The sequence below is a fragment of the Myotis brandtii genome, unplaced genomic scaffold, assembly GCF_000412655.1.
Source record: "Myotis brandtii unplaced genomic scaffold, ASM41265v1 scaffold953, whole genome shotgun sequence".
Lineage (NCBI taxonomy): Eukaryota > Metazoa > Chordata > Mammalia > Chiroptera > Vespertilionidae > Myotis > Myotis brandtii.
The window spans coordinates 248179-260999 of NW_005371933.1; the positions used below are offsets into that span (position 1 = coordinate 248179).

Sequence of the window (12821 nt, forward strand, 5' to 3'; positions counted from 1 at the left end):
ATCACAGACAATTACAACAAATAGTCTTTCATCTTTCAATCCTCACCCAAGCACATTTTCATTGATTTTGAGAGAGAGAGAGAGAGAGAGAGAGAGAGAGAGAGAGAGAGAGAGAGAGACATCAATTGGTTGCCTCCAGCACGCCCGCTGACCAGGGGCAGGGATCAAACTCAAACACAACCCAGGTATGTGCCCTTACTGGGAATTGAACCCAGAACCTCTCAGTGTACAGGACGATGTTCCTACCAACTGAGTCACACCGGCCAGGACCAAACATTCTTTTTAAAGAAATGTTATATAAAAATATAAGAAAGGTACTGAAGTCTTTACCGCAAAGAGGGGGAGAGACAAACTCACCACAAGGCAGTCATTTTCAATGCTAAGAGGACACTTCAGTAAGGAGACTGACACACGAGAAGACATAGCATTCTACTTTCTCTTCTGAGCGTCTCATGAGCAGTGTTTTGTTCAATCTTGTTTATTTTGAATCAAAACTATCATTTCAACTCCAATAGAGATTAATTCCCTAGAAACTATTTTCGCACTCAGAAGTAAAATCAAGTAAAGCCCTCATTTCCTGGCCAAAAAAAAAAAAAAAAATTAGGCTGAGTAAGCACCATCTCTCTTCTTTTTCAAATGCAGATTTTCTCTTCCCAAAATGTTGCTCTGTAGTACCCCACCCCACCAGGCAACCTGTAAATTCATGTGTGTTATTTTTTCCCTAGAAATAGCACATTTTGATCACAGAATATTCTGGAGCCATACGGTGTTTATTTCTCAATATCTTGAACTCAGCTTCAACCCCCAGAAACATCCTTGGATTGGTTTATTTATTATGAAATCGTGGGCCCTTGGGATTAAAGCCTCTTTCTCTTGCACGAAAGGCTGCCCATTGGGGAATTTAGATTACATCATCCTTCACTCTAGGTTTCCCTCCACGGTTCTTTCCATATTGCTGGATAAGCTTCCTGGAAGTGTTTATAATCAATCCATGTCCACCGTCCCCAGCTATCTTAAACTGTGTGTGAGCAGTCGGGAGGCAGGGAGAGCGTTCATGTTCACATACCTTCCCAGACTGGGATAGTATCAAACAGCTCCTGGATAAAACATACCACCCACCTTCGCCTCCCAACTGAGGCACAGTGGCCATGAGAAAACCACACATGGAACTTTCTCTGCAATAGGTAATACCCTGTCCTTCAATGGAATCGGGATTCCTGAAGACATCACTTCAGCAAAACCCTGATGTTAACCTTTCCTGAATGCTTTCTTTTATTTTTTAAATATATTTTTATTGATTTCAGAGAGGAAGGGAGAGGGAGAGAGAAAAACATCAATGATGAGAGAGAATCATTGATCAGCTGCCTCTTGCATGCCCCCTACTGGAGATCAAGCCCAAAACCCGGGCATGTGCCCCGACCGGGAATGGAACTGTGACCTCCTGGTTCATAGGTCGACCACTGAACCACACTGGCCCAGCTTCCCGAATGCTTTCTTAATTGTTAGTTTGTACACAGTATCCTATGACTTTGCTGTCTAGATGTGTGTAAACCAACAGCGACTTAGCCAGGCTTACTGAAGCCTGGGTGATTTTCTGCTAGCCATCTTTCCTGCTAACATCCACACTGCCAAGAAGCTGGGAAACCAGCTCAAGGTTCCTGATTCCCACACAACGGTGTGTGGGTGACCCAGCAGCTTTAGGAACTTGTTGCTTTGGCAAAGGCAAAAGCACGGAGCTTTACCATCACTCCTTCTCTAAGGTGGTGTGTTTTCACAGTTGATACTCCTCTTAGATGCTAAGTCACTTCCTTGTTAGTTGTCATCAGCTTCTTGTAAGATTGTTGCTGGCTGGTACTACTTCCACTGCCACTTAGTACGCGGGTCGGCTGGGGCCAATCCCAAAGACACATTCGTTCACACACCAGATGCTAAAGGTAGTGTGCATGCAGGGAGGGCTTCCAGAAGGTGTGTCTATGGAACACTCACCTCCACTTTGTCCATCTGCAAAGCTGTGCCCTAACAGGGCTCCCAACCAATCACAAATGATCAGAGCCCGGCTGGCATGGCTCAGTGGCTGAGCATCGACCTATGAACCAGGAGGTCATGGTTAGATTCCTGGTCAGGGCACATGCCTGGGTTTCGGGCTCGATCCCCAGTAGGTGGCATGCAGGAGGCAGTCAATCAATGATTGTCTCTCATCGTTGATGTTTCTATCTCTCTCTCCCTCTCCATTCCTTTCTGAAATCACTAAAAATTTGTGTTTTTTTAATAAATTATCAGAGAGGGCAACTCACAGGACTGGAGTTGCCAGCACACTTTTTCTTTCTTCACATGATCTGTCCTATCACTCAGAGCCCAACTTTCAACATCCCAATGAGGTGAGGTGGTTCTTAGAACCAGATTCTTCTTCACCATCGTTTTCAAACCATTTCCTCTCTGAAGAGCTCCCTATTGCAGTTCATCATGTGCAAAAGAATCTGGTCCCAGTAATTCTCGTCTGTACTGATGATAGTTTCATTTGCCTTTATCCAGGTGCCACTCTAAGGCTTCTCCCCTCTTTCACAAAGGGTCAGTCAAGCGGAGGATGAATTTGGTCTTCCACACTCTGCGGCAACTTCTATCCTATGGTGGGTGGTCTGAATGCACCACAGACACCTTCCCTGTGGAGATTCTGTAACTGGCATTGAGAACCCAGAGCCTTTAATCGATGTCTGCCCGCCCCCTGGAAGTGGCAGGCATATGCAGAACTGTCCAGGCCAAATACTGCCTGTATCTCCTAACCTTCAGATGTGTTTTGCCAACGCAAACATCTTAGATGTCTCCTCTAACCTTGTGCAGAACCACTCACTTCCCTCAACAGGGCATCCAGGAAGACAGACAGTTGTACCGGTAATTATTTGCTGTACCAATTTGTAACCATAGAAAATCTTTACACCAGACACATGGACTTCCTTTTTTTTCAATGGGAAATACACCATTTGTTACACGAAGCCCTGAGATGCTTTCATGTCTTATGCTTCTTGATGCTTGTGTGAACACAGCCTGAAGGCTGATACTAGCACATTCAACCACAGCATCATTCAAAATGTGAAGGAGGGTAGGGGGGTCTAGCGCCTAAAGGGTCCACATCTGGGACCATGGACTATAGCCAGGCCAGAACTGGATGCCGGGACTTGGGCAGCAAGCCTCTTTCTCAGACCTGAGACCAGCTGTTCTATCTTCAAATGGAGGAGCCCCAGGACTGGTCACTGGGTGGAAGTGGAGCTGACTGGCCTACTGCAAGGACTGGGAGAGGTCAGCACAGACCATCGCATCCGGGGCTAAGATGTCACCTGTGGTCCCGGTGCGGGCAGAACCAGGTTTCCTGCAGTCAGAAGTGGCCTAACGGGGGCTGTGTACGTGATTCCTGCACCACTATGGCTGCTTAGTGAGGCAGAAAGATTACGTTTAACACTTTACGTAAAAATAAAAAGCGGGCTGGTGCCGACTCCTTTTTGTAATTTCACAGTACCATATGTTTGCAATGCCAGTCCTCAATCTCTTCTTATCTCATCATATCTCAGCACAGCAGGAGGCAAAGTGGCATAGTCTTTTAAGAGGCTGACTTATATCTGTTTTAATAACTTTAGGAAGGTAGTGTATAGAAGAGGACATCTGCTTTTTCTGAAATTTAAAATTCCAGCTTTGTTGAATTGAAAGAACTAACATTTTGGACCATGACTTCAAAATATAGATAACCTATTTAAAAGCCAAGTCCATCTTGACAGGAAAACACCTGGAATTAGCAATGAGAAATCCCATTTAGAAAAGTATAAATTTCTAAATATTTACAAATATTAAAGTGATCAGATAAAAAGAGACGAAGCAGGTGAGGATTTAAATCAGAGAGTCCCCAGTCTGTTTGCTCTAGGACCGTGATGGCGAACCTATGACACGCGTGTCAGAGGTGACACACGAACTCATTTTTTTGGTTGCTTTTTCTTTGTTAAATGGCATTTAAATATATAAAATAAATATCAAAAATATAAGTCTTTGTTTTACTATGGTTGCAAATATCAAAAAATGTCTATATGTGACACGGCACCAGAGTTAAGTTAGGGTTTTTCAAAATGCTGACACGCCGAGCTCAAAAGGTTCGCCGTCACTGCTCTAGGACTTGGCCTCACCTGCAACCCAGCTGCCTGGGGAACCATGTTCGTTACCTGGATATTCCTGCTCATCCTAAGGATCTCCTTTATAAGTAACTCTACACTCAACCTCAGTAAGTTCTCCAGTACTTACAATCCTCATGATAAAAATGTCCTTCCACCGCAGTCTATAACAGAAATATAATTTTCTGGTTTTAACATTATCAAGCATTCCGCGGTATTTTTACTACAACAGCAGATAGTTCGATGTGGATACTTATTACTCTCAAGGTCTTTTTCTAGAGGGTTGTGCCAAACTAATCTCTTTACGCGTGAGTTATTTGGGTTTGCTCCTGAGCATGTGGTATTCTAATAATCTCAATGGGCTGTTTTCATAAGATTTGCCTTTCAAATGTTATCATGTCATTTCAACCTCTCTTCTTCCTCTGTGTTAAAAATACTAAACCAAGCACAACGGCATTTGGCTTATGTCCTCAGTGCTTTCCTACACGTCACCAAGGAAGATACTGGATAAAGAAGACCCCTCTACCCCACGCCATCCTTAGGACTTCTTTTCTGCATGACGTGGCATATAATTTGCCTCTGGATCTGGATTCTTTTGTGTCTAGATTCTCTGAGTATTTGTTTCCAAGGTTCATTCACATTGTGGCATGTGTCGGCACTTTTTATGGTCGAATAGCCAATTATACAATATACCACATTTTGTTCACCCATTACCAGTTGATGGGCATCTGGACTGTTCTTGCTTTTTGATGATTATAAATAACGCTGCTATACTGGTACACTTTTCTGGCTGCCTTCAAACTAAGTGGAGAGATGTCTGAGACTTTTCAGAGTGAGGAGGGTGGGCTGCTGTGACAACAAAGAACAGTTGGTTATGACTCAACTGTCATGCTCCAAGCACCAATCAGATCCAAAACCTAGATATTTTCAGTAGACTGGGAGACTGTAAATCTCTAGGTCAGCAGTTGGCAAACGACAACCCCTGAGCCAAGTCCAGCCAGCTGCCCGGCTTTTTAAAGCCTGCTAGCTAAGAATCATTTTAGAGTCTTAAATGGTTACATTTTAAATAGTTATATAAGTACCTATATAAAACATCTTCGAGTTGTGTCTTGGCTCAGGAAGCCCGAAATATTTATGACCAGGTCCTTTAAGAAAGTCTGTGGACCCCTGCTCTAGATGATACTCATGCCAATTAAATTCTGTTAAGACCAATGAATAAATAAAGTGCTGTTATCATCACTAGAGATATCCAGCAATCAGAGGACATCCAACCCAGGATGCCACGTTACCCAGGAAGTGCCGCAGAGGCTGGTGAATACACAGAATCGAAGTAGGAAAAGCACACGTGAGACAGGGGGGGTGAGTTATGCCATCCGAACTCGGGGAAATTCCAATGCCATTTACTCCTCGCAACAGAGAACATCTCACCAGCAACTTGATAGCTTGTGTCTCCCAATCCAGTTTGTTTTATCTGCAGAGTGTTAAAGTTAGCACTTTATTTAACCCGTTTTGCTTTACTGAACCCATCATCCTCCATCCTCATCCTCTTCCTGCTTCTTCAGACCAATTCTCCTTCCTTTAGCTTACGGTGTCAACAGCAAATCCTTATTCACTTGGGCTTGCAGTGCTGCTGCCTCCTCCTATTATGAGCTGATTAGGTCACACAATGCTTACAGCTTGAGGAATACATCGTTATTACTGCTTGCAAGGTAGTATTATACCAACCCACTGGCAATTACTGTAGACCAGTGATGGCGAACCTATGACACGCGTGTCGGAGGTGACACGCGAACTCATTTTTTTGGTTGATTTTTCTTTGTTAAATGGCATTTAAGTATATAAAATAAATATCAAAAATATAAGTCTTTGTTTTACTATGGTTGCAAATATCAAAAAATGTCTATATGTGACACGGTACCAGAGTTAAGTTAGGGTTTTTCAAAATGCTGACACGCCGAGCTCAAAAGGTTCGCCATGACTGCTGTAGACCATGGTTTTTATCCCACTTAAATGGGGAACACAGCTTGTTTCTTTGCCAATCAAAATGTTTTCTCTAGTCCCCAGAGCTTCTCACAGTAATGACAGTGGACTGTGAGGACACCCCAGACCCTCAGTTCCATCCCAAGATTCATCATGCCCACCGGATCAGAATACTCCCATTTTTCTAAAGAGTCAGAATTATCGACTCCTATTGTTGGGCCTTCATATCCTTCAGTAAAAGGAGCTTGTCTGTTTGCATTTGGTCTGTTCTATGAAGATGAGAAAGAAGACAAAGTTTCTGCACTTCCTCAGACTTCTCTCAATCTCCCCTTCCGTTACCCGGACAGTTTCCTTGGGGGTTCCTTTTTATCTCATGCAAAGGTAGATGTGGAGTTAGATGTGGGGGCACAATACTTTTCCATCTTAACTGTCACTCGTAACTTCTTTCTAGTATTAATCTTCCTATTGTTGTTCTTACTCAATTTTGCTAGTTTATTTTATTTTTTATTCAGAGAGAAAGGGAGATAGAAACGTCAGTGATGACAGAAAATCACTGATCGTGCCTCCTGAATGCCCCACACTGGAAATGGAGTCCGCAACCCGGGCATGTGCCCTGACCGGGAATCGAACCGTGACCGCCTGGTTCATAGGTCAACACTCAACCACTGAGCCATGCCGACCGGGCTCAATTTTGCTATTTTAGTATCCTAATAGTCCTGCCAAACTACCTCTTTTTAAAACTTTCCCATTAGCCCTCCAGTTCTCAGTAGAGTTCTGGTCTCAGCAAAAAATAGCCCCGTTTCCTTTCCTGGCCTCCGATATGGCTATTTGCAAGTTCCTGGGCCTTTTTATTGAACGACTGCCAACTTTGAGGGGTGGGGAGGGGTTGAACAGAGAACTCCATCTTTGTGATCACATGTTAGTCTAAATTACTTTACCAGCTCCCAACTATAGAGAAACTACATTGAAACAGGATGGGTGGGAAATTTATGGGCCACACAGATAAGAAACACATCCTTCTAAAATATAATTTCATCTTTCAGAAGACAGTTGAACAAAACTTTGAGAGTTTAAAATATATACATACACACACAGTGGGAATTTTTCTTCCAATAACAAATCATAAGTAACAAACCAAAACCACAGTCTAGCCAGTGATTCTCAGACCACCTTTCCCCATACCTTCATGTAGCTATAAACTCTCTCCTCTATCAGTATGATCATTAGCTTTCAAAAACTCTCCCCCTCACATTCTAATTTTGGAGAGCTTCTAAAAAATATGTGATCTATATAAGACCACAAGGAAATAAGATGTGCCTCTTTTTTGTTTTTTAAATTAAGATTAGAAAAACTCCATATACACAGAAGGGGGATATTAACAAAGCACTTAAGTCAAAGGATCTTTAGAAACAAGATGGACACATCTATTGTTTTGCACATGCCTTAGAAGTTTTCTTGGCTGAAGGGCAAGGAGATGAGCTACACGATTTCTCCATTCCTCCCTCTCTAAAATCCCCAGGGCTTCAGCCCAGAGTGGTTCAGTGCATCGAAAGGTTGCCAGTTCTATTCCCGGTAAGGGCACATACCTGGATTGTGCGTTCAATCCCTGGTCTACAGAGGGCAACCAATCAATGTTTCTCTCTCACATTGATATTCTTTCTCCTTCTCTCTCTCCCCCCTCCTTCCTCTCTCTAAGTATGTCCTCAAGTGAGGATTAAAAAATAATATTAAAGCCGGCCAGTGTGACTCAGTTGGTTGAGCATCCTCCCATGTACCAGGAGTTCATCCATATGATTCCCAGTCAGGGCACATGCCCAGGTTGCAAGCTTTGATCCCCAGTAGAGGGTGTGCAGAAGGCAGCCAATTGATGTTTCTCTCTCATGGACGTTTCTATCTCCCTCTCCATATCCCTTCCTCTTTCTGAAATCAATAAAAACATACTTAAAATAATAATAATATTCCCAGGGCTTGCTTTCTTTATCATCCCAATAAACCTCATCAAACTACTGCTCTGTGGGGGTGTGGGGTGGGGTCCCAGCCTCAAATCACTGAGCAGAATTTTCTCACATGATGCAAAGTAAGATGTACAAACCTTATATTAGATACTCTTTTTGTCAAGTGACCAATTCTGAGGGAAGAATCCATCATTTTATGAGTGACCATTTCGGGGAGGTGGGATGGGCTCAGGGAATCAAATCCGCACAGACCTCTAAAGTGCCAAACAGTAGTACAAATTCTATCTCAGCTATTCTCGGGACTCTGGGTGGTGAAAAGCAGTCCTTTCCCACCTCATGACTGGCATTCTCTTTCACAACGGATGGCGCAGGCCATCCGTCAACGGGAGACCGAGCAGGAAGCTGCTGGAATGAGTGCGCACGTCCAGCCCCGGCCTTTGAATGGTCTGCGCCTCACTCCGGAACGTTTTCTGCAGATGCTGCCAGGAGACACTCTGTAATACCTAAACCGCAAATCATCACATTCCCCACCCTCGCAGCCAGGGCTCGTCCTTGAGCTCCCCACATGGTGCGAGATTCACCACGCTGGCCCCTGATACAATGGCTCCTTACAAATCCAGAGGAAAACCTGCCACGCCATCTGCTTGATGCACTACAACGCGGACCCCAAAACAGGACAATACCCACTGCAGGTGTGCTCAGAGAATAACTCGGGCATATCACACATCTCACGAGGAACGCATCCTGGCCAGCTTCCTACATATTTTATCAATGTAAACACGGCAGGCATATAACTGCATCTAAAATTAGAACACATGTGTCTCAGACATGGGACCATCTTGCAGGAACGGAATTACAGGCCACTTCAGATTCTTTTCCGACAGCCAAGAAAACTGCCTTTCCTCTGAATAAGAAAACAGTGCTGCTGTCTGGTTGTTTTAGGAACCAATGTGGGTTTATTTAAGTGATTTTAAAATTTTATCTACTGTGACACATTCAAGCCATCGAAACCAAAGTGTTTTCAGACGAGGCTACTATAACTTAGAGAGATGATTGGCTGGACGATACTCACACTGAAAAGGTGCAGCTACTTGATCCGGCCCGTATCTTAAAGGGAACGAACCTTCAGTGGACTGCTCTCCCGAGATCACCTTCTGGGCTGCAAAGTACTTAGGCTTGAGCACGTATTCCTGGGTCTGGCCGTGATGAATCACCACATTCTGGGAGGACAGGGGTGTCACTCTGGGGAGAAACAAAGTGAGGACAGGAAATAAATAATGGGTATTTTAAAAGGCGAGTAAGAATAAGAAGTTAGTTAAACTTAGACAGGAATATAAATTCCATTCCAGGCTCAATTTTTCCTTCACATACTGTAGCTGGACATTGACAGCATCCAAGGAATTAACAGCTTGCCCTTGGAAACCTCCAATTTAACAGGGACTCTGCCTGGCCAGTCGAGAAGATTTAGGACAAACGGGCCACCGCCGGTGGATTCTAAGGGAGGATTCAGAGCACAGCTACCAGAAGCCTCCATGCAAAACACAAGGCATTTGTAAATAATAAAAAGACATGCATGGCCAGGCACATATACAAAAAGGAGTGTTTTATGTAAACCGATAAATAAGTAGGCAGTGTTGAAAATGGGAAGAGAATAAAGGCAGAATAGAATACAGAAAAAGCGTTATGTAAGAAATCCTAAGAAGGCGTTTGGCGAAACTAAACAATGGGAATCTGTACCACACACAGTGGGCCCTTCCTGACGCTAGAAGGGAAGCGGGGCAACCACGCCGAGTCTTACTTTCCTGATCTGAACCACAGACTCTGCCACACGGGGCTAAGGAAAAAAATGCTTGTAACAATGGGAACACACAAAACTGCAAAAATGTAAATGATCTTTTGAAGTATAAGTGATGATGATGACAGGAAAAACAGACACTCATTCTATATAGTTAACATTTAAATATTTTATGCTGTTTCTCATAATGATTAAAACTGTATTATTCGGGTTCAATGTTTTATAATTACTAGTTTCTAAGAATAATAAGAATGACTAATCATAATCGCATTATTTCTTCAATATGAGTCAAGATCTCCGGGGACGCCTGAACACAATTACTGTGTTTTCACCCTCCTGGCCCAACCCTTTATTTTCTATGACAGTTCTCTTCTGCTGCATGTAACGTATACTTTAAAATAATAAGCTTCACCCAGCTTTAGTCATTCCCTGAGAGACAGAACTGAAATCATTAGCTAAGTAAGACTAATAAATAATGAAGAATATGTAGAAGATATACCAACTGATTCCAGAAAAGGGCTGAATTGCTACTAAAACTGTATGGGCAGAGCATTTTAGCAGCAGACGGGGCCTTTGGAAGGAAACCTGCCTGCTCTCTGGTGTAATCTTAAATTTTATTGACTGTGGCACATTAAAGTCAACTAAACTGAACAAAATTTTTCCAAACTGCGATATTCTAACTGAGGAAAATGGTTCACTGTGCTATTCTCACACTGATAAGTTACCACGAAACTCTCAAGATTGCCCCAAATGAGGGGCTCTGAGCCAGAGGAAGAAACGACACCAAGGCAGGTCAGTATGAAAGGTGAATTGTCCATCCACCAAAAACACCACCACACAGTGTCTCATCAAAAGCAGTAACTGAATCCAAAATAAACTCGGTCTACTTGAGTTATTCCAGTTGGGGCTGATACATGAGCTATTCAGGGGGACAAGGTACCCATGAGAAATAGAGGAAGAGAAGGAAGCTGGGGCCCTCAACTGGTTAGAGCATCATCCCAATACGCCAAGTTTCGGGTTCTATCCCCTGTCAAGGTACATCCATGGATAAATCAATGAATACATTAAATAAATGGAACAACAAATCAATATGTCTCTCTCTCTCCCTTCTTTTCTCTTTCTAAAATCAATCAATCAATCAATTTTTTAAGAAAAGAAGCTGGTATTGAGAGTGCTTCTGTATTAACTAGTGATCTAGATCTAGCACCTTTTTTTTAGGAATTTCTTTATTCTTCAACAGTTTGCAGAGGGACTTTAAATATAAATAACATCCTTGGCAATCTGTTCAGCTCATAAACAAACTTTGGGAGCACTTTCATAAATAAAAAATCATAAATGCTACTTAAACCCCTATAGCCATTCAACTTGCTTTCAGGAAGTCTCCTCTATGATCTGGTTTGGTATTAAGAAACAGTACTGCCCTGGCCGATGTGGCTTTGTTGGTGGGGCATTGTCCCATGCACCAAAAGGTTGCCAGTTTGATTCCTGGTTAGGGCACATGCTGGGGTAGAAGGTCCCTTACACTATCATCATTTTTTAAATCCCTTTTTATTTTTTCTGCTCTGGATGTTTTCTTCTACTGTGTCTTCCAAATCACTGGTTCAATCCTCTGCTTCATCCAAGCTACTATTTATTCCTTCTAGTGTATTCTTCATTTCAGATACCGTATTCTTCTTTTTTTTCTGGTGTCCTTTTTTATGCTTGCTATCTCTTTGTTGAAGTTCTCACTGAAGTTCCTTGAACATCCTTATAACCATTTTTCTTTACTCTATATCTGGTAAATTACTTGCCTCCATTTCGTTTACCTATTTTTCTAGAGATTTCTCCTATTTCTTCATTTGGGAGATGTTTCTTTGTCTCCCCATTTGTGTTGCTTCTTTGTGTTTGTTTCTGCTCTGACTCCTAGTCTTGGTAGAATGGCCTTATATAGCAGGTGTTGTGTGGGACCCAGTGGTATAGTCTCCTTAATCACCTAAGATGGGTGCTCTAGGAATGTCCCTTATGTGGGTTAATGTGGGCCCTCCTGTTGTAATTGAGTCTTGATCTCTACTGGCCTATTCCTGTGTGGGGTCAACCCTCAGGCTGGCTGGCTGTGGGGATTGATCGGCCCATACCTCAGTGTACAAGCTGTTGTGCAGGTGCTAACTACATGAAACGGAATTTGCCTCAGTAGGGTCTGGTGCCTGCCAAGATTTCCCACTGGATATGCCACTTGGGAAGTTTAACTGGATCCTGCTCTGATGTTGTCTGAAGCTGGCCACTGGGTATGTTGGTTCTGAGGCCTCTTGGGATGGACTTTGGTGCCGGCCAATGTTAGATGCTGCCTGCGACTGGCCCTGGGCAACCTGTTTGAAGCTACAAAGTGATCCACAGTTTGTGGATGCCTCTGCTGGGCCTCGGAGTGCAGGAAGGACCAAGCTGCACACCAAGGCCAGCTTTAACCAGCACCAGGCCCAGGGGCAGGTCCACAAAAGTCCCAAGGCACCCCAATTTTAGCCTCCACCTGTCTCCACAGGCCGACTGCCTGTTAGGCTCAGTTACTGCAAGAGCCTCTGGTGGCACTAGAGTTGCATGAGGTAGGTTCTCAGTGAGTCGCTATGTAGGGGCATGCGGTGTTCACCAGATAGATAACAGGTTCAAACTCATCGTCAGTGCTGGGTCTGAGGCCACTCAGCAAATGTCCCAGGGCATTCCAGGTCTAACTACCATCCACTGGTCTCAGGGAGTTGTCAGGGTGAAGCCAGCTGAGTTTATCAGGCCCAAACAGACCAAGATTTGGCCGTGTGAAGGGAGGCTCTGAACTGCTCGGGCATGCGAGGTAAAAATCCTCCCATGCTTTAGCTTTTCTCAGTGGTTAAAGCATTGGCCCATGGACTGAAGGGCTGTGGGTTCAATTCCAGTCAAGGGCACGTAGCTTGATCCCCAGTAAGCAAGCTCGAT

General features: G+C 43.6%; 1 protein-coding gene across 1 annotated transcript in view; it reads right to left on the reverse strand.

The window, feature by feature from the left end:
• Window positions 1-12821, reverse strand: part of LOC106724749 (latent-transforming growth factor beta-binding protein 1-like) — a 136543-nt gene that overhangs the window by 13262 nt on the left and 110460 nt on the right. The window contains exon 3 of the mRNA XM_014533185.1: window positions 9159-9328. Coding sequence (XP_014388671.1) covers window positions 9159-9328 — 170 coding nt within the window. The remainder of the gene's footprint in view (window positions 1-9158; window positions 9329-12821) is intronic.